The sequence below is a fragment of the Leptonotus elevatus genome, chromosome 5, assembly GCF_054856555.1.
Source record: "Leptonotus elevatus isolate MCC_2025b chromosome 5, RoL_Lele_1.0, whole genome shotgun sequence".
NCBI classification, from domain to species: domain Eukaryota; kingdom Metazoa; phylum Chordata; class Actinopteri; order Syngnathiformes; family Syngnathidae; genus Leptonotus; species Leptonotus elevatus.
This window is the reverse complement of record NC_141243.1, coordinates 4357110-4380335: the sequence shown is the minus strand read 5'-3', so window position 1 is coordinate 4380335 and position 23226 is coordinate 4357110. Positions and strand designations below refer to the sequence as shown.

At 39.7% G+C, this 23226-nt stretch overlaps 1 protein-coding gene across 5 annotated transcripts in view; it reads right to left on the bottom strand.

The window, feature by feature from the left end:
• Positions 1 to 53: 53 nt before the first annotated feature.
• Positions 54 to 23226, bottom strand: part of atosb (atos homolog b) — a 30883-nt gene continuing 7710 nt past the window's right edge. The window contains exons 1-11 of one of the 5 annotated variants that reach the window (XM_086077244.1): positions 16836 to 16856; positions 16415 to 16561; positions 10861 to 11039; positions 10578 to 10685; positions 8501 to 9798; positions 4354 to 4412; positions 4081 to 4180; positions 3684 to 3842; positions 2389 to 2457; positions 1626 to 1831; positions 54 to 921 (exon numbers count right to left, since the gene is read on the bottom strand). In XM_086077244.1, the coding sequence (XP_085933370.1) occupies positions 768 to 921; positions 1626 to 1831; positions 2389 to 2457; positions 3684 to 3842; positions 4081 to 4180; positions 4354 to 4412; positions 8501 to 9631 (1878 nt within the window). In that variant the 5' untranslated portion in view covers positions 9632 to 9798; positions 10578 to 10685; positions 10861 to 11039; positions 16415 to 16561; positions 16836 to 16856 and the 3' untranslated portion in view covers positions 54 to 767. Of the gene's footprint in view, positions 922 to 1625; positions 1832 to 2388; positions 2458 to 3683; positions 3843 to 4080; positions 4181 to 4353; positions 4413 to 8500; positions 9799 to 10577; positions 10686 to 10860; positions 11040 to 16414; positions 16623 to 16700; positions 16857 to 23226 lie in introns of those variants that run through there. The other 4 variants (XM_086077242.1, XM_086077243.1, XM_086077240.1 and 1 more) reach the window with 4 other exon arrangements.

Sequence of the window (23226 nt, the reverse complement as noted above, 5' to 3'; positions counted from 1 at the left end):
CCCCTCCCCTCCCGCAGATTCCCTCCCTCCCTTAAATCCCATCTCCTCCCAGAGAGAGAAAGGTCGTCTGGCTTTAAGAACACACTCTACTCTTGTGCAGCATATTGCTTCTTAAGACATTTGCGAAAAAACAAGAAATCCATAAATTAAAAAATACTACACATTTTTCATTCTTCTGCTCCGACATCAGACTGTTCTGAACACAATCTAAAAAAATAAAATTTTAAAAAAAAGAAATAGCACATTGTCCCTCATTCTGGCTACATAGCAGGAAGTTGATTTGCTTTTTTTTTTTTTTTTTTTTTTTTGTCACAAGGGACGACCCTCCTGGCTTGAATAGTCAAATAAAGTCGGGGTCTTCTTTCATGACTGACCGAAATTCTCGTTTTAGCGTTTGTCAATCACACACGTGTTTCAATTTCGTGACCAGCGTGATGACATTTTGGGTTACGCGTGCAGGCAGAGTGAAGGACAGCGTGATACGTACGGCACTCGAGGAAAACTCAGGTGTTGAAGTCACAAGGCATGCAAAGTTAAACGTGAGTCGCCACCAGATGTGTCAAGTCTGTATTCAGTCAGCCGTGTGTGTGCGCGTGTGTCAGTGTTTGTGCATTTCTTTGTACACACTTTTGACCCAGGCTGGATCAAAACGCAAAAAATCCTGTAGGCATTTGGCTTCCCTAATCCAGTCCGTCCGTCAGTCTGTCTGTCTGTCCCTGTCAAATCCAGTCTGTTTGTCTCCCTCTTCGTTAGGAAGCACAGGAGGCTCACACACGGGGAGAGTATTTAGGGTTACTTGGCACCTCGGTGAAAGATTTCAGCTCGTAAGGGATCCCCGTGTCCACTTCAACGGGCTTGCGGGAGAATAGCAGCCGGATATCATTGTGCAAGTAGATCTTCCCAGATTTGGAGCTGTGGAATCTGAGTTGCCAACAAAAGAAAAAAAAGAAGATAAAAACGGGGATTTCAGTTAAACAGAACCATATTTGGTCATCCTCACTACAAAGCAATACAACTGTGGGATTTCCCAAAAATAATATTGTACAGTAATGAAAATGCGTCTCAATAAATAAGAATACTCTTGTTTATTGCGGGGGTTCCAGACCATCCTCGTGTTTTATAGTACTACATTTGTGACTAACTGAATACGTGACTCGATTATTGGCCAGGCCGATTATCGGTGCCAATGTTTGACATTTTGACAAATATCGGTCTTTTTACTCATCTGAAGGCCGATAAAGCTGCGACGTCACTGAGTGGGGGAATGCTTGCGAACGAAGCAAAATTTGGGGTTTTCCATCAGGATTTTTAAGATGTTCACAGACAGTTTTTACTTTTCACAAAACCATTTCAAATCATATTCTGACAATTTTTTAAACCTTTTATGAACCCTGACGAAAACCCCAAATTGGCTGCATTCGCATGCATTTCTCTCTCAGTGAGATACAGGAAACTTTTCATTTATGGATTTATTTAAATTTCCACTTTATAAAAAAAATGCTGACACTACACTTTTTTTTTTTTTAATAAAACAAATTTAAAAAAAAGAAGAAGAAAATATGTTGATATTTTGGAAAACTTGATCTAGCCACACTCTCAGATTTAGTGATATTGTGAACTCATACCTGAGATGTATCAGGTAGCAGAGAATCTTCCTGCCGTCTAGCGGCGCGCTCCCTGCCGATACGTGTTTCTTCCCGTCTCCATCCTCCTCGACGGGCATCAGGAAGATGCGATGGCGCAGGAAGGTCATGTGATTGGTAGGCATGTCGTCAAAGTTGTAGGTCACCAGGAACATCTTTACCACAGTTTTGTTGGGATTAAATAAGGTCTGGAAGAAAGATAAACACACAGTTGTTGCAGATTTTAGGCTAGGTTATTATGGAGAATCAAAACCGCCAAAATTCAAAAGAACTCAATAAATAAATAAATTACTAAAAGCAAAAATAAAAATGTATATTAAAAAATATAATAAAAAAAAATAAAAAATAAAAATGTATAAATGGTATAAAAAAAACAAAATCTTTCATTTTTAAATTATATTTGTTATATCCGTTTTTATTTATTTATTTATTTTGGATTTTGGCAGTTTATTTTGGATTTTGGCAGTTTTAGTCCTTACTGCCATGACGAAATGTTATTCAAATGAGGGGGCGGTCCTAAGCGTGTCTTGGGTTGGACTCTGCCGTTGCAAACTGCCTTTCATTGGTCGAGCGAGATTCATTTTCAGACCAATTAAGTAAATTGGATGATTTCTCACAACAGCCCTGATGTTCTTTCAAAGTTAAAGTACAGTATTCAAATTAGGATGATTTATTTGGAATTTCTTTTTTGATTTTGTCTTTTTCTTGTGTTACAAGTGGATTCAAACAAAAATGATGAACTTACCACTTGAATGGTCCCTGCTTTGGGTATGCTGTATCCTTTCTTTCCAAGCTGCTCCAGGGATATCAAACCCTGTAACAGACAGCGAGAGAGGCCATCTGTCATCGTGGCGTACGTATGGTAAACAATATTCCCATGAGTGTATAATACATGTTATTCTACCTATACATCAATTTTCTACAACATTCTTCTCATTAGAGTTGCGGGTGAACTGAAGCACATCCATGAACACCTGTTGGCAATTTAAAATCTTCAATGAACCTAAGATGAATCAAAACATACATGACATACGGCCGTTGCTTTATGTAGGTGCAAAAAGCAGGATTAAAGAGGACATAGGGCTTGCTCGATTATGACGAAAGTATTCATCACGATTAATTTGGTAATAATTGCAATCACGATTAGGACAATCATTTGTTTTTTGGTACAAAAGAAAATGTTTAAACTTGTAAAACATATTAAGACAAATACTTTTTTTTTTATTTATTTTTTTTAAATACAATAATAATGCAAGTTCCTTTTGGACCAAACAAGATTTATTAAATTAGTCATTTTAATATCTATATAGAAAAGGTACAAATATATACATTTAAACAACTCAAAATTAGTATTAATATTTTTTTGTTTTTATTTATTATTATGCCGATTTTTTAATTGTAGAGTGTAATTATTGAAATTTTAATTAAATTTTGAATAATTGCACAGCCCTAATTTGACATCTAATAATATTCAACAAAAAATGGACTAGGCTGAAATACTTCCTGCTTTCATTGTTCTTTCAAACTTAGTTTCAAATAAAATAGTGTGCCGTTATCTAGTGGTCCAAAATAGAATTGCACCCATAAATGAACTGGAGGCAGAACAAAAAAGTTCCAAACTGTACCCCAAAAAAAAAAAAAAAATTCATAATTAATCAGATGATTGACGGGGTTCACTGTAAATAAAATTAGCATTGAAAAATCTATAGTAAAAATTGCCAATTTAAATATTTAAAAGATGAGTTATTTGACTCTCAGAGTTCAAAATGCTCCAGAGGCAGTGAACTCAAGAACCTCTGGACCTCTAATTCAAAAGATCTGACCTGGATGGGCTTCAACTAAAAGTCTGGAATAGATAAAACTTCAAAGAACAGCCTCAAGTGATCACACCTCGCACCACCCCACCCCTTCCCCCGCATTTTTATGTTACCAATTAGATGAGATAAACAAGTCAACACAAGCGTGTAAGAAACACATACTAAGCCACTTTCGTTATTAAGTGGCAAGCAGACGTCAAGCAGATTGAATGTTTTCACTGACCAGGAAGGGTGAGGGGGCGCTGTGCTCGGAGATGTCGTAGTATGTAACCTGCACGGGCAACGTGACGTGCTGCGGGCAGTAGGAGCCGCTGGCGCCGATCTCCGCCGTGAAGCCTTCGATGCGACCCGACGGCGAGAAGCGTCCCTTTAGCATGGACTCCTAGGAAAACGCACGAGAGAGGGAACGGGCATGATCGCCACTATGCCAAAGAATCGCTGCTCAAGTACACTTTATTGTTTTTAATTTTGACATTCAATACAGTTACATTACAGCTTCAGGAAGTGTTTGTTTTAATCATTTATTTAGGTCAAATTTTGATTTACAGTAACTTTTTATGTGCGATAGTGGATAATTTTTGTTGCAGATCATGCAGTAACTGACCTTTTTTTTTTCTTACCTCGAAGTTTCCTAAAAGTGATCTGCTGATGGAAGAAGAAGGCCAGCTGGAGCGGGCCAAGGTTCTGCTGTCCGCATGTCTTCCGCTACGCAGCTGCCGGCTGAAAATGAACACAAAAACATGGAGGATGTAAGACTGGAGTCATATTTGAACATGTCATATTTATTATATTTTATGCATTTATCCAGGCTCCACTTAACCCGACTCATATTTATTGCAGACAATTGATTAAATCTCAATGAGTTTTTAATGTGGTTGATAATGCATAGTCACCTTTTTACACGCGGACCACTTTTCAGTCGTCTCCCTGACCTCGTACAGTCTGCGGCACACTAAACACAATAATGGAAAAAAAAGTTACATTTGATAATTGAAGGTTCATGTCATCATTAGCAAATGATGACCCAAATTAGATCATTCCTTTCCAAGGCAGCATCTTAAATATCAAAATTATAAATCCTTCAATAGCAATGAAACATAAATTTAAAAATTAATATTAGCCAACGAGTTGTGTGCCATCAATACATAAATGGATACATTTTTCCCAGCATTTTAATCAGGCAATAAAAACTGACCAGATTGAGTCCAGCCTCCAAGTTTAGAAATATATATATATTTTTAGGAAACAGGTATATTTCATCAACGACAGATGTCAAACTCAAGGTCTACTGGACATCTCTGGCCCTCCACGTCATTTTTGTGGCCCCGAAAATCTTGCCGCACAGTTTCCCTGACTTCTGTTCAAAATTTGTTATCTATATAAAAATGACCATCAAAATCAAAGGCAATTTATTATGTAATAAATTAAGGAAATTATGAAGTAGCAACCAAAATTCAATACTACAATATTTATTGCATATATTTTAAATGTTCATACATATAATACCAAAATATATCCATGTGAAGTGCAGGTTTTACTTTTGTCCACTTGGGGGCCACCATTTTTCACATTCTACACTGTAGTATCTGCGACATTAAATGCGTGTGTGCCTTTAAAAGGCAGGCTTGGCCTGTTGAAGTGCAAGTCAGTGAATGAGAGTGCACATTTGGCGAACATGCGACTTATGCCTGTGTCCAATCGGTGTTATTTTGCGAATATTGAGAGGAGAGTCTCTCTGCCACAAAACACTCGGTTGACCGTCAACAAAAGACTAATGTTCACTTCTTTTATTCATTGAAGAAATATTTCAATTTATTCGTCCACCCCACCAAGCATACCTTACTTTATCGTCCGCCGCCATTATTTGTACAAAATTACAATATGTATGTGTGATGTAATATCCCGTCAAAATGTGCAACGTGGTATCCGGCCTGTCATTGTTTATTCGCAAAAGCTGTCTCCAAAGCCAAAATTCGCAAATCCACCCCCTCCAAGTGTAAACATTTTTTTTTACACATTTTTGTCCTTTTCCATTCAGGTTTATTTTCACAATTCCTGAAAACAAAAAACAAAAAAATAACTAGGACTTCTATCCACCTACTAATTCACATTTGTTACCATTGCACTTGTCTGCATCCTTCATTTAACAGAAAGACGACAATTGAAGAACGTATTGATCTTCTCTTAGTGTACCTCATGTGAACCTTAAAACCACGGTATGTAACAAATGTCCCCGTGAGGGCAACCATAACTACTAAGCGGTCCGTGATGAAAACGAGCTTGACACTCCTGAATTGCCCACCTTGTCACCGTCATTGTGCTCTCTTCCTGACTGGCCATTACTGCCACCGTGTAACATGAACAAACGCTTACCGCAACGCCATTCATCCTAAAAGGTCACCCAGCTGTGAGGTGACCCCCCCGTCTACGTCATTGGTCGCCACTCAGAACGTCGGTTCCTTCTTTTCCCGATCGCCCCTCTTCGTCATCTTAGCCTCATCACTTGGTCGCGCCACACATCGTGATTATTCAAAGCCAAAGATCCAAACGGCCGACGATGACAACGATGTCATCACTTTCAACCTTGCTCCCTTCTCTTCACTTATCTGCAGGCTTTCTTTGCTTTTTTTCCCCCTTGCCTTCAATCGCTGCGTGGTGGTTGCACGTGGTCCCGGTAGCCTCGCACCACTTTACTTATTGACCCCTGAACTCTATTATAGTCACATCACACCACCGGCCGCAACCGACATTCAAAGCGCTTTCTGGTCTTCCTTGTGTTCACATATTCACTTCCAGAACTGTTGTACGAGAGGATGCGTGTACGTGTGCCATTGTTTGTATTTCTGTACGCGTTACGAGCCGGAACAATGGACGCCAAACACGTCAATGGGCTTCATTCTGGAGATAGTCGCGTTGTTCTGGAGAGGCATGGCAATCTTTCACGTTTGCTTATTGTTCCTGGCTATACACAAAATATATTATTTCTACTACAATTTCCATAGCGCAATATAACTAATATCACAAGTGGACTTTAGCTAGTTATTGAGCGGCCAACTAGTTTAAAGTCATTAACAACGGGGTTGTAAACTGGGAGTCTTAAACTCATTTTTTGTCACAGGCCACATTATTCTTCCCTCTGAGAGCCATGATGACTGAAAATCATATACATTTATAATTACCACATCATATTATGATATATACTGTTCGCCAGTGATTCTAATGTGGTATGTGGGCTCCTTGTAGTGGCAACTTAGAGAATCATTAAACTAAATATTGAAACCGTGCATAATGTTAAAGTAGCTTTTTTTATATATACATATATATATATATATATATATATATATATATATATATATACATATATATATATATATATATATATATATATATATATATATATATATACATATATATATACATATATATATATATATATATACATATATATATATATATACATATATATATACATATATATATATATATATATACATATATATATATATATACATATATATATATATATACATATATATATATATATATATATATATATATACATATATATATATATATACATATATATATATATATACATATATATATATATATATATACATATATATATATATATACATATATATACATATATATATATATATATATATATATACATATATATATATATATATATATACATATATATATATATACATATATATACATATATATATATATATATATACATATACATATATATATACATATATATATACATATATATATATATATATATATACATATATATATATATACATATATATATATATATATATATATATACATATATATATATATATATATATACATATATATATATATACATATATATATATATATATATACATATATATATATATACATATATATATATATACATATATATATATATATATATATATATATATATATACATATATATATACATATACATATATATATACATATACATATATATATATATATATACATATATATATACATATACATATATATATACATATACATATATATATATATATATATATATATATATATATATATATATATATATATATATATATATATATATATATATATATACATACACACACATAGTACAGTACATATATTTATTATAGTTCAGTTATCTTTAACTTAAAAGTACAAAACGCTTGTACTTTATCATTGAGAACTGTTTTAAAACATTTATAGTATTTTTGTGATGGTACTTGGTGTCAAAACTTATAGAGAACCACTGAAGTAGTCAACTGGCCCTGCAATTCATTATTATAGTTTTAACAACAAATGTCATTTGAAATTAGAAATCATGGAAAATAGTGACAACAAAATATTTATGTTTAAGTTAAGTTTATGTGGATTTGGTAAAGGAAAAAAATGCCTGTAATATACAGTATGGTAAAATTGAAGAAAATGGCAAAGACTAGTTTTGGATTTATCATTATAGTTAGTATTTTGTTTTAACTTATTTTTTATATTGAGTTAATTTTAATTATTTGGTTTTTTTAGAGCTACTTTGTTATTTTTTTTTATTCATTTTATTTTTTGCTTCATTTTAGTTTAGTATTAGTGTTACGTTTTTAATATATGGAATATTTATCAAATGCAAGAAATAAAAATGACAAAATAATGTAAAATGTAGCTTCAGTTACTTACTGTTTTTTTTAAATAACTAATTCATTCATTTTAAGGAAAACATTCTTTCAATCTTAGCTTTTGTTAGTTTTCATTACCTGTAATAACCTTAGGTGTGACAGTTCTGGCCCCCTGGCCTTGAGTTTGACACCTGTGATATAAAGTTCTAAACGACACCTTATGAGAAGAAATGGAATCTATAACTCATTCAAAAGAGTTTCCAAATCCTGATCTAACACAAATTTGAATGTAATCGCACCAAACAAAGACTATGATTGCAATGCAGATAAACGTGCATGTGTCACATGTCAAAGGCCACTTTTGTGTGTCGGAGTGTACGCTGACCTTAGAAGGAAGAAGGTGATTCCAGTAAGGAGCAGCTTTCGCATCAGTGCTACGACACGACCCCAGCCCCGGAGCCACCAACGAAAGCCTACTCCTCTTGGAGGTAGACGGTCCCTCGTCTTCAGAGCACGACTCCGCGGTTTCACTCGGGGACAGCAGCCTCTTCTTTGCCGGCCAGTGGCCCGCTGATGACAAACGGTGGCCGTTGCTGCTGGGAGTCTTCTCCCATGAAGCCAGGCCCTTAGCGGAGGAGGAAGCAGTCTGGGTGGCACTTCGCTCAGGTGGGGAGGATTCCAGCCCGACGTCCCATTCCGTGGCCTCTCCTGGCTCTTGGAGCTCTGTGTGGTGCGGGGGGGAGAAGGGGCCCGGGGGGCTCGTGGGACTGGCGGGGCTCGGGGGCTCGTACGTGGGCATGTCGTACAAATGAGGGCTGGGCTGGCCCCCGGCTGTGCCAGTACTACAGCTCTCATTTCCGGGGCTTCCTATGGAATAGGTGGGTGTGCGCCCCCCATTCGGTGGTTCGGGTCTGGCTGAGCTTCCCAGAGAAGGGTCACACATCGGGGGGGATTTTGGCGAGAACACATCGGGGATGGGCCTGTCGTGATTGTGCTGAGTGGGACGACGGGAGGGGTTGTGGCTGGGGGACAGTGGGGGGGATCTGGGCAAGACCCCGCCCTCAGAGTCTCTGTGCTCCATTTGTGTGCAAGAATAGAGAGAACCACAGCCACCAGAGCTCTTTACTAGCCCCATCAACACTGCTGGCATCGGAGCTGGCCCACACAGCACCCCTCCCTCTAGTACATCTATATCAGAGCAGTCCGCCACATGGGGGCGCTTGTGAGTCAACTGGGGCTCCTCTAGCCCCCTTTTCACGCCCAACCGAACAGGCCTGGGCTGGCCATCGCTGTGGGACTCCGTGGAGGTAGCAAATCCCCCTAACTGTGAGAAAATGGAAAGCTGATAGACCTTTTGATGTCGCAAATCCTCTTGGTCAAAGTGCCTGGCAGCCCCGGGTCGAACCCCCGAGTCCGGGCCCAGTGCAGGCGCCGTAGGAGGAGGCAGGTCCCCCTCCTGGGCTGGAAGCTCGAGCGGAGCTTTTTTGTGAGAAAGCTCCACATGAATGTGCCGCATATTTCCTTTGTCTGCAAGATGACAGAACTGGCTTGTGTGTGTGTGCAACAGGGTCCCCCACAAGCACCACAAGCCAGTGAAGGAGGTTCCACAGAACTGGGAAGTCCTATAGTTCCTGTTGTGTGCCTGTCATCCAGCGTGAAACAGCAAGACGATTTGCACAGCTCCTGACGGGGACAAAAGCATTTGCATGAATATTTGGAAGCAAAGCATTATTCAGCACACTGCCCTAAAATAGGCACAATTTAGATTAACAACTACCATGTTACTTTCTCCAAGAAAGTAATCAGGCTCGAGTTACTCTCTAAATCCCCCTATAGTTCCTGGAAAATGCATTTGCTTCTTCTTAAAAGTAACAGCAGCCTTCCAGAGAAAAAAAATCATTTTATACCACTACAAGCAGTTGCAGTTGACCGCCACCATATTTTATTGAAAATTAATGGTTAATGATTGAATAATAATATACAGAAGGACACCTGTTTCATTCACATTTATGTTGAATGATTCTGAATACTTCAGGCAGTTAAGGTACGTTTGAGCTGGAAATGACACAAGAACGTGCATAAGACTGTATGACGTCACATTTCAATCGAAACAATACAGCAGTCACTATTTTCCATTACTTCTTGATTTTTTTACGAAAATGTTCCAAGTCTAAGTCGATTAGAACGCTTTAGCCTAGAAGTTAGCAGAACCCTTGTCTGATGAGTAATATAAAATTGGCAAAAATGGAAAATACTTCTACTTAGCGTCTTAGTCATTTTCCATTTTGTGTCATTCCCAGACAGAAAATAAGCATTCAACAAAAAATTTATTTCAACTCAGAATGTGCCAGTATGAATAATTTGGTGCTCAACTGTGCATGATGAAATTTAGAGCCAATTGTCTCATTGAATGAAATACGGGTACGTCTCAACGTGGAAAAACAATCACGTAGGCAACTCACCTCTGTGCCTGTCCTTCTCTAATTCGGCCCACGCAGACACACAGCATCTGGAAGTTGTGTCCGGAAAAAAAAGGGTCTACAAAAGCAACATGTCTACCACCAAAGCATCTGCCAAGGAAAGACATTCCAAGTTTAGAAATTAGTTTACGGGAGAACAAGCGAAAGTGTTGGGCACAGGTTTTAGAAACCCGAGACCACAAGAAATGTCTTGCCATAAAATTGGTTTTAAATAGTGTACATTTATTTCTGGAGGTTTGTAAACCATCTCGAATTGTACACCTACCAAAGTGATACGTCAGTGTTGCATCAGGCTCCCGAGTGAAGGTCCTCCTGAACCAGTGGTGACTCTAGCAGGACTCCATCTGTGATTGGCCGACAGCCACACGCGGCCGCCTTCGTCACCTGGGCGTGGTTTGCAGAATGGCTGTGACATCATGACAGGGTCATAACACCCAGGAATCCCTGAAGACACAAAAAGGACACAAAGTCACTTGGTGAGTCTGGTGAGTCTCGACTGGTTTGCTTTCTAAGGTCAGCAGGACGTCAGCTATGGGAAGTTAAGTAACATCCGTGCAGATATCCTGGCAACTCATCCAGGCAATATTATATCCTTAATACATCATTGGCCCACCCTCAATACATATATTGCATTTAAACTCTAGAGAGAGAGGAACTTGATGCGCTCTAGAGAAACGCTTAAGATCATTTCATACGAAAATGGAGCCCCGCTGCTAAACAGGAACGAACTGCGATGAAGACTGCCGACTGGCGAGGCATGCCTGACCCACTTGGACCAGAACTTGGGAATGTACTGGGGGGGATGTCGCAGTCAAATGTTGCTGTGGCAACAAGTAGCCCAAGGATAACGGTTCCTTTGTACTTGACCACAAAGAGGAAGAAGAAAAGCAGAGGGAGTAGCGGAGGTGTCGGTGTTGGGGGGATTCGAGAGGGCGTGGGGGGGGGGGGGGGGTGTCTGAAATACTTTAAGAAAATATTGACAACATTAGTAAAAAAGCTGCCACTTGCCACTAATGCATGGATTTCTCATGTAGCCAAAAAATATCAATATAGGCATTGTCTAATTGCCAAAGAAATTCAAACAATTCACAAGTTTAAATTCCACCTCTCTTTTCGCAATTTCATCAGTGAGAGGCAGGAAGCTGAGAAAAAGAAACTACTGGCTCCGTCAAAATAATGCTAAAGACAATAGAGGGGTTATATATCATACGGGAGACGTTTTTATATAGTGCGATATATATCACTATATGGCACAAAAGTCGTCACTCATTTGCGACGCAAGAGGAATGGATATTTCTGGGATTCTGAACCAGTTTTTGATCCTCATCCTTTTGGGTCATATCGAATATTGGCTAATTTAACTGGTTGGGCTATTACAACTCTCGCTCACTTGCTTCCATATCGGACTTGGTTTATTCATATTTTTAAGCAAGCATTCGTTGGGGTGTTGATCGTAGCAGTATCCATCAATTTGGTCGCGGCGCATTGACATGTTGACTGTTGGAACTGTTCCGATGCAATTTTATGAATACATGGGGACAACACACTAAATATTGTGTTGCCACATTGGTGCTTAAATCAAACGGATGGCAGTATTTTTCGGTGCAGTACTTTTCCCTGATCGAAAAAAAAACAAACATAATTTGATGATCAGATGACGAAAAGCTGTTTTTTTTTTCTTTATGTACAGATATTGCCTGCACAAAGTTCTGTATGATTTCCTGATTTAATTTAATGGACCGTCACACGCTGCGCTTCTGCTAATATGTCCCTATTTTACAAAAGGTAAACTCAACTAGACTGCTTGGTCGAAAGACGGCAAAAAAAAAAAAAAAAAAGGAATAATAAGCAAGTTAATAGATCCTAATTTGCTGTCAAAATGTGTGCATGTGTATTCCTCAAAGGGATAAAATGTCTGGCAAATACGAGAGATATAGTAGAAAGCATGGCACACAAAACACACACTAAATCACCGAGAGACAATGCGAGAGGTGAACGTTTCGTCACCTGCAATTACCCACATGACATATGGCGGTATTAAAGTGTCTTCCTTTGGGAAATAGAGGGAGCACGCTCAGTCACATGCAGAAAACAAACAAACTACCACACAATCATTTGATGCCTAATCTAAAACAGGATCTTGTTGAAGCTTAGGCCACATGCATTGACAAACATCCCCAAAAAAAAAAAAAGATATAAAGTTGTTGATTTAATGGATACGCGTACGACAGGAACCACTGAAGGATTATTTCGCACAGTTCCAGTTAACAAATGTAAAGACAAAACATATCTCTTATCTCCTTGTCAAAGCAGGTGGGGTCCCCTGAGGCGAAGGCCCCAAAAGGGTTGGACAGAAGGCTGGGGGATGGGCAAGAAGAGCGATAGGGAACCAAGCGTCGGCCATGAGTATTTATAGTCCTCGTCTAGGTCTAGGTTTGGTCCCACTTGATTTCTGACCCTATTTTGAACTGGATAAAGAAGCTACTTGGCAGCCAACAGAAAAAAACAGGAGGTTCACCTGAGGCGAGGTTCTGTGTTGCTCACAACTTTAATCCAGAATAAAACATTAGGCTGTCAAGGTTTTCCAAGAAGAAAAAAAAAAAAGGATGATACAATCTGGTCCGATCCAATTGTCCTTGAATACCGTCTAGGAAAACAAGCGACGAAACAATATCTGGCAGAATAATCAGCTATGGAATATGTTGCATACATTGGTAATAGATTAAGTCACACGGGTCGTGGCTTACTTTGCTTTTTGGCATCCACAAAGGAAGGGGAAGCACAAGAGGAGTGGCAGAAATGGAGTGACTTTTGAGTGAAATAAAAACGACTATCAAAAGGAGATTAGACAGTCAGTTTCAAAACAATGACTCTAGAATTCTGCAGTTCCGCAAACATACAATAAAGAAAATCACTGTTTCAGAAATGAGAACAATATGGTCTGCTTGGGTACAAAACCCAAAGCTGGTCATTTCACAATTATATGATTGTATGTGCCGCTTCAGTATTTGGACAGAGCAGTGGGAGACTTTTCACTTGAAGCACTCCCTAAAAATACTACATGTCATTTCTAGCCGCACTCATAAAGAGATGAAACGCCGCAATATGCTCGACATTACACGTTCAAGTGAGGACAGTGCAGATGTTTCGGCTTGGTTGTGGCAACAAAACACATGCGACATGCAAAAGTCTTCCCGGTACAATACAAAAAAACTTGACTTTAGCAGCTATGCTAAGCCCCAGGAAGATGTATGGAGGAGAACAGTGGGGCAAAGTTCACCACACTTTGACCAGTGTGAATGCATCCTGACAGCTACACGTCACATGCAACAAACACTAAACTGAAAAAAGTGGGCTATTCAAAATGGAATCTCAACAACAATTGAACAATTAATCAAATTCAAATATATATATCACAATGTAGTCAAATGTAATTACTAAATGACAAAAGCGGCAAAAATCAACAACAGATTTACATATTTTAGAAAAAATAGTGTCTAAAGTTGAGTACTTAAGAAGAGCAGTTCACATATTGTTTCATGAAACATGAAAAGCAGAAGTGATAAAGCAATAGATTTGTGTACACTGTTGTTGTAATCTGAGTTGTGATTTATTGATTTAAGTTTATGCCACACTTGTTTGGCAGATTTTTGTGAAGTTATCGTAGTGAACGGTGAAAAGACTGAAAGTCAAGCGCTTCAGAAAGTTAATTAATTGAAGTAGAGAAACAAAATGACTTCATAAACCTTTCATGTATAGCAAACCTTTTTTCATTTTTTTATTTAATAGATTAATTTATTGCTTTTTTTTTTCAAAAGAAATAAATACATGGGACTAGTGCCTTGAAAAATAATAATGGCATATTAAACCGCAATTACAATATTGAAAGGGAAAACAATAGATTTTTTTTTTTGTTATCGTCCGTCCATATTAGAAATCGTGGCCATGGCCAAACAATGCTAATTCAGATCAGCACTTAAAATATGTCAGTAACAGTCCTGTTTTAGCCATCCATTTGCTATACATCTGATTTTGGGTGAGAGGCGGCGAACACCCTGGAGTTTTCAACCGCCAACCGCGGGGCACATGCTCGACAAACAACCATTTACACCCACAATCAAACCCGTGGGTAATTTGCAGTATTTAATTAACATAACATGCATCCTTTTGGAATGTAGGAGGAAGATTGAGTGGCGGTAGAAACCCCACGCTTGCACAGGGAAAACATGCAAATAGCACATAGGAAGGCCTGAGCTGAAATCAAACCCAGGACAGCAAAACTGAGGCAGAAGTGCTAAACAATATACGAAAAGTCCTGTTCATCAATGAATAAATAGATAAAAAGTTACTATAAAACAGTGTTGCCTTGACATGCTAATGACACGACTTGCGAGTATTTTTTAAGAAACGAGCTCGTCACTGGGGGGATTTTATTTATTTATTTATTTATTTATTTTTAAACACAATGTGCAGCTATACATGTAGACAGAGAATATAACACTCACAGGCATATTTTCTTTATCATCTGCAAAGAACGATAAAAATTACTGCAGCTTACTGAGCAATTGTGACCGTCACATTTGTCCGTATATCGGTATTAAAGTGACCCCAAACGGCTAAGGCGCGCACACCAGAAAGAGCAGCAACATGTCCATTGTACTATAGCAAAAAAATGTGTCAAATCTGTTTAGTTCTAACATTTTATTCATTTGTATCATTACTGTAATTTGTTTAAAATTACATTATTGTAGCGTAATATTTCACTAATTAAGCCATGCCAAAAAGTTTTTAAAAGTTTTTTTTTGGGGGGGGGGGGGGGCTTCTTCAACTGGTGCCTTACCAATCAATGAGTTTGTAAAAGTTAGGTACATTTTCCTATATTATATTATATTATTATATTGAGCAAATAACAATGAAAATGTAAGCTTCCAAACCTAATTCAGGGGTCACTTCTGAAAAAGTTTGAAACACATTTCTGAAATGGAAATTGCCAGGTTATCCATTTTCCGATTCAAAACGTTTTTTTCGTTGTTTTTTTTTACATCCCTACTAAACACACGTTTATGCACATGACATCAGAGACAAAAGGTGTTACAGACTTTTACTAGTCTTCTCCATCCTGCCACAGACCACAACATGACAATACTCTCTTTTTCAGCGTCATCAATTGCCGGTTTTCCTGAGCAGAGATGCGATTGCATCAGTAGGCAAGTCGGCAGCCAGCCTCCCAAATTCCTCTTGATTGTCTCATCAGCTTTGAGTGAGACCCCACCCGAGTCACGTTGAGCTCTTTAACTTGTCAAACACGCGCGCATACTTTTAAATGCAACACGAGCGGAGACTGTCCTCGGAGCTTAGCCATCAACCTGGTGATTAGATTGCAGGAGCCGTTTGGAAATCTGATGTCACCTCGTGGACAAGGGGATGGAATGACAGCTGACTGTGTGTGTGTGTGTGTGTGTGTGTGTGTGTTTGTGTGTTTATGTGAGAAAAACAGACAGGAAGCCAGGCATAACGTGACATAAAGAAACAGAAGAGTGAGTGAAACTTGTGAACCTCAGAGTGACACGGCGACTCACACACAAACAATAGCCAGGCAGGGGAGCCGACAGCCGTCTAAACTAAGCTGGATCAGTGAGGACATAGTTGCTGAGAAGGCTATTTGACACAGGGTTCCAACTCTGTCTCGTCCTCCCAGTTTGTCTTTCTGTCATGGGGCCATTTTGGGAGAGTCGACCGAGCTGGGCTTGACAACGTTACGGCAATTAACGGGCTGCCAGTTTGGCGATGTTGGCAACAGGAGAACTTGTGGCACTCACCCTCAACTCCGGCCAAGCTTCTCGTCCGCTTCCTCTCTTCAGTCGGCTGGGGTTGTCTTTCAGGTCGTCTCGTCCCTCTTTGCTCGACTTCCTCCAGAAGTGTTGGGAGTCGCCTTGCTTGCTTGTTTTGCGCCTTGGTTTTCCTCCCTGAGTAACACACACACATGCACAACTCAAAAAGCCATCAACAACTCTCAGCCCCCCCCACCCGTCGTTGCCTCTCTCTCTCTCTCTCTCTCTTTCTAGCCCCCCCCTCTTCCTTTCTCTTATTCGCGCCTCTACACACCATCTCGAGCACAAAAGCCCCCTCACATGCTTGGTCCTCTCGTCCTCACCCCCCCTCATCTCTTCTCGCATACTGCCCTCAGCACCTCCTTTAAAAGCGTCTCTCAGGATCGCACCCTCCCCAGCACTCGCTTACTGTTTTCTTCCTTCCTCTCAGCTGTTAGTAAAGCGAGGCCTGCTTTGCTCACTCAGCAGAGAGGACATATACAGAGTAGGGAAGTTGGGGGGGTCTATCAGCTGATTGGCCAGAGTAGCTGTAGTAGTCGGGATCCTGATAGGCCAGGGAAGGGACTGAAAAAGAAGGGGTGGCGGGGTGGGCAACTGAAGCTCCGCCCACCTGCTCCTGCTTGGCTTATGTTGAAATAGAAAAGGAGCACTCTTAACAAAGTGAGCATGTGTTTGCATTTAATGTATGCAAAGGAGAGATTCAAGCACAGTGGCGCCTCTCTCCATGAATGGTTGAGTGCCTGTTCACAACAATAAGTAAATATGTGACCCCCCCCCCCCCCTCCTTTTAAAAAGTTTGATACAGTATACAGTTTTGAAATACAGACAACTTGAAATGATCCTTATTTTTTATCAAACAACTGAAAATGTTGTAATGTGCATGCCTGGCCAGTAGTTGGCAATGTTGACTGGATGACAAGAATCATGTGTAATTTCACATCCACTACAGTAGGTGGCAGTGGCGCTCTCATTGTCAGTGTGCAAGGAGTATTAGCTCCTCTGCAGAGGTGTACTTAGTTACAACAATTTTTATAGGCAAATTATACTTTTACAGGAGAGTTGGGAGGTGCTTCTTCCTGGTGATGGGGCGTAACAAAATAATTGAGAAGCACTGCGTCACGTGCATAACTTTCTTTATATATATTATATAAACAAACCCAACAGGGTCCGCGGTTTATGACGGTCTCGATCAACAATGTTTTGCACTTATAATCAGCACACAATGAATTCTTGCAGTGTTAAAGTCACCCACAGGAATGAAGAAAAGATCATTATTTTGTTGTTTTTAAATTACATTATCTGGGATGGTTTTTCATTGAAATTAGTGAAATAACATTATGGCTTTTTCCATGGTCGATACCGATTGTTAGTAGTCAAAGTGGACGATAATCAACATTTCAAGCTGATAATCATTTGCAGTAAAAGAGAAAATATTAGTGTCAAAATAAAAAACATAACTTTTTTTTTCTTTTTTAAACTATATTGACAGCTTTGTTTAAAAATTATAACAAAAATTGCAGGAAGCTTCCAGGGTCATCAGCATGTGTTGAGCTAATTTAAATACTAAACAAGTTGATAGCTCCCTAAAGTTTTCTGCTGTAAATAAAGTTTTCCAAAATGTCAACATTTCTCCATTTTAACCTTTTTTTTAATTTTATAATTGTAGGGAGTTCCCGGTGTCAGCATTATATTTTATAAAATGGAAATTTAAATAGATCCATAAATGAAAAGTTCTTCACTGAGTGACAAATGCATGCGAATGTAGCTAATTCAGGGTTTTCGTCAGGGTTCCTAAAAGGTTTCAAAAGAAAATTGTCTGAATACGTTTGGAATATCTTTACGACAAGTAAAAACTGTCTGTGGATATCTTACAAATCCTGATGAAAACCTTAAATCCACTACGTTCGCAAGCATTCACCGCTCAGTGAGATGCTAGCTCTATCGGCCTTCAGATTCGTAAAAAGGCAGATGCCGATATTTGTCAAAATGCCACATATCGGCACCGATAATCGGCCCGGCCGATAATAGGTCTATTCCAAATTCAAACATTTACTACATTTATAACTTAGGTATTCAATACTGAATTAGCTAGCTGTGTGATATGGACGACATTTGATATCCCACTACAGGTAATTTCAGAGCCCAATAACGATTATTTATCATGATACAGTTTTGTTTTGTTTTCCTTAAAATGACACAGAATTGTTCATACAATGTCAGCGTAGCCTCTGAAGGGCCCGGTATTCAAATCCTTCTTGTTACACAAAAAAAAAAAAAAATCACAAACTCATTCTCTTGGAACACATGTACACTCCTGTTTATGGTACTCATAAAAGCAGGATTCAAAGTGTAAATCAATCAGTCATGCCTAGCGAGAAAAGAACAAGGATAGAATGCTGCTGTGTTATCGTCTCAAATGCAATCCAATAGCGCGCACGCCAAAATTACGACAAACGATACAGGGTTCTATTGAATGCTAGACATAAAAAAAAAAAAAAAAAGATATATATACACTGCATCATAACATCGCACACTAGCGTTAGCGACGTTAAAATTCAGGTAACCCCCATATGCATGTATGGAAAAAGCTGGTGACTGTGTTTGTACCTTAAACGAATTAACGGCCAAAACAAACTTGTTGTCAAAATGGGGAAACTCTTGTGATGTTTTGTTTCAAGACACCAGTAGTACCACTATTTATTACTGCTCACACTGAGTTTTCCGCAAAGTCACGGACCTCGCTTGAAAATTCAAGGTGCAAATATCAATACGTTCTCCCCTCCCCTACTATCTTATTTGCTCACATACATGTTATGCGCAGCATAGCGCCTTCCGGCCTGCACCAGCTGAGGGCTTATCTGCGGCAAGGAGCGCAGATAGAGAATGTGGAAAAGTTTATCAGCTGAGCACCAGGAGCAGCGTGTGGGGAACGTGTGCATTGTACCATCTGTGTGCTAATAAGGGGCACGGTGTTGACGAGGCAAGAACTATTTTGAACAGCAGCACGGCGGTGCCGGCGGGTGGAGATTAAGTGCACAAGAAAAGATGGCAGAAGCCGTCAAGAAGACGAACAGAGCACAACTTTCCCCGTCTCGCTTTTGTTTCAGACACAAACACACCTCGCTGGTGTTGTGCTTTATCTTTATTTAGCAAACTTGAGGATGGTTATCAGACGTGTGCTGGTCCTGACATGTGAGAGCAAGCTATTGATAGCGACTGCCTAACTCCCCATCGACGTTTCCAGCACAAGACACATACGCTTACTGGAGGTTGACTCCTGTATATAAAACAAAAACACACTTCATTAGCCACATATAAATACACTGACTGGCCAAGTAAAGGAATTGCAGAGAGTCTTTATTAAACAGCTTAGAGCTTTCGTCTCTCGTGGAATAATTCTAGCTTCACTGAGGTAGTGAGTAGTTCTTCAACTATGTGGGAAGACATCCGGTCCTTGAGGGAAAACCATGCTACTTCGTTTCACAAAGATGCAATTATGGATCTGCATCAAGCGTAGAAGGTATGTTTGAAAAAACTAGAAATTAGGGAAATGGACAGATTCAGTGGCCCACTGCTGCTTTTCCATAGCAATGTATGTAAAAAACAATTTAACAGGGCAGTGCAGGTTTGCTGCACTTCCACTAACCATTTAAGAACACATGTTGCCACCCGTGTATGGTCAAAAGAGGCGTGTCATCTCCATAAAGCCAATCAAAAGCAAGCGGAGTGCAGCAAGCATTGAAAACAACACTGACATTCCATTATTAGCATACATTGAAGGTCCTGGGCGCACGGCAGTTTGTTTTGATTTCCATATGAACATATTTAGAAGATCCATCCATTTTCTGTACCGCTTGTCCTCACAAGGGTCGCGGGGGTTGCTGGAGCCTATCCCAGCTGGCTTCGGGCAGTAGGCGGGGTACACCCTGAACTGGTTGCCAGCCAATCGCAGGGCACACAGATACGAACAACCATACTCACAATCACACCTATGGACAATTTGGAGTGTCCAATTCACCTGCCATGCATGTTTTTGGAATGTGGGAGGAAACCGGAGTACCCGGAGAAAACCCACGCAAGCACGGGGAGAACATGCAAACTCCACCCAGGAAGGCCGAAGCCCGGACTTGATCTCACAACCTTTGCACTGGGAGGCGGACGTGCTAACCAGTCAGCCACCGTGCCGTTATTTAGAAGATCATGTTCATGTTATAAAAAAATGATCTTCTATTTAGAAGATCATTTTTTATAACATGAAAAATGTTAGATTGACAAGTTCAAACAAAGAGAGGAAGGGTCAAGGTTGATGAAGGGCGTAAGAGCGAAGTGTATGTTATGTATGTGAAGGGGATGCTTGGTTGGTTGTCATACTTGACGTATTTTGAAGTGGCATGGGCATCCTGTGCATGTGATAAGTGTATACAAGCATGTGTTCTTATTCATGGGCTTAAAAGGTTGGGAGTGTTTTTCACATTTCCACAAAGATGAATTATAAGCAATGGTGATTTGGACATTTGTGTAATGCGATGGGTTTGGTTTTACAGTAATTTATAATATGATGTAACTAGGTAGAAATATTGAGGGAATATTGCCCCGGAGTCAGAGTTAGCAAGCGCTATTGTAACATATTGTTACAGCATTATTAATATCGTTATGGTACAATGTGTTTTACAGCACGCGTTTATTTTGAGTGGTATCACCACAAGTTAAATTCCAGGTCGTATCCCACCCACGCCGTCTTCTTTATATTCTCATGTGTAACAGTTGGGTGATTTGAGGTCTCCATGGGAAGGCATGTTTGAGCAGCTGGACGTGGATACATAAGCACACTAAGTGCGAAACACACAGGTTTGAATAGCATTAGCATAGATTGTATTGTCCTAGAAAACGGCAGTGTAGCGTCTGCTCTACAAGCTTTTATTTCTTGGGCTGTAGTGAACATACAGTTGGAGCTAAGGAAAAGCAAATAACAGGTTCGATGAAAGGTCAACAAGCTACTACGCACACGTCACAGTTCTTGCTAACACGTACACTAAAAACATGAAGCACTTAGTTTTGTAATAATCTAAACGACAGACCTTGTGCCCTTTTTCCAGCCAGGTGTTAATCCTCGATGCGATGGCAAGATCTTTGCACAACTTTCAGATTCACAGTCCGTATTTTATCTTCTTATTCTACTAGCACATCTATGAAATCAAAGAACGATGAGAATGAGAATAAATGAAATTCTTCTGCAAATTTGAACGCCCTAGTATAAAAACAAGAAAAGCAAAAGCTTATATTTGGATTGAGCTAAAGGTCCTATAAATTTATGGTAGGGATGCACGATAATATCCGTGGCCAATAATTATCGGCAATTATTGAACAATTTGACGTCATACAGCTAAACCAGATAATAAAGAAATCTGCGGATAATAACGACATGCCACGTTGGTGCATCTGTTATGGTTGTGGCTCAAGTTGTGCCCAACTCCTCAACCCCTCCCCTCTCCTTCTCCTATGGTAGTGCCGTATATTTGTGACGTCATGATGCGCGTGACTTCGTGTTCACAGAAGATGCATCATGGCGACATGTAGTGATGGCAAAATGAAGCTTCATGAAGCACTTGTAATATTTTTTGACTCATCTAGATGCCACTCTTGGTTGAAAGATGCAGTGGAAATGTAATCAATTTCCTTTGCACTAGCGTTTATATTTAAATCAAGAGCACCATCTAGGGGAGTCAAAAAATATTACAAGTGCTTCATGAAGCTTCATTTTGCCATCACTAGCGACATGGCATTCGCCAGTGTCCGTAAGCCGCAGGTGTTTTAATGTTACCGCACCGGTTCATAAGGGTTTCCCGCCACTTTCTTTTCCAAAAAGAGGGCGCAAATTGTGTCGCTGTCGTTCCTGTCTCTCCTACTGTATTTGAGCTCACTTGGTTTATCTTGCTCTACCTGGCGCTCCCTTTATAGTCATCTGATGGATAAGCCGCACCTTTGTATTAACCGCAGGGTCGAATGCAAGTAAAAAAAAAAAATTGCGGTTTATAGTCCAGAAATGACTGAAAGTAAACTCCAATTGTGCTGGATAACCACTGTTGCGAATGAACGCCTTCAAGCTCTTATGTAATTGGGGGGGGGGGGGGGGGGGGGGTGCATTCCAGACACCAAGTACATCACTGGGCATATTTAAATTAAACTGGAAGACTGAAATGATGAAATCAATTCAACACTATACCTCCACATGTCAGTATGGAAACATTCTCTGTCTTTGCACATCTTCAGTAGTTATCTTCAAACATGTAAAGGCATATTTAAAAAAAAATCTCATTTCACTTGACAGGGTCATCAAACACAGCCTATACAAGAATAACTGATGCCCACAGGTTGCCCCTGAAACCAATTCAATTCCATAATTTCTTGGAACGGATTGTGTTGGGCCTTAGAGGTTCTACTGCATTAAATTCTTCCACCCCACAGGAGACAAATCGTCCAAATACTTGCTCGCATTACAAAAGAAATATGAGGCAGAAGAAACTTTGGTGGAGAAGTAAAACAAAACCACATGACTGATATGCAGCGGTAGAAACTTAGTGAGGACACTCAAGGGAGGAAACGCAGCAACGGGGAGGGAGTGTGGCACCCTGAATCTTTGGTGACAGGCCGGCCCAGCTCAGAGGATGGAATGTTCCACAGAAATATGCTCCTTATTCATGAAGGACAGAAAATAAAGCCGCCTCTCTACACCTCGTCACCCTCACGTTTCTGGGCCTTTCATTTTGACTGCTTTGCCTTGCGCCAACGTTTGTGGCTAG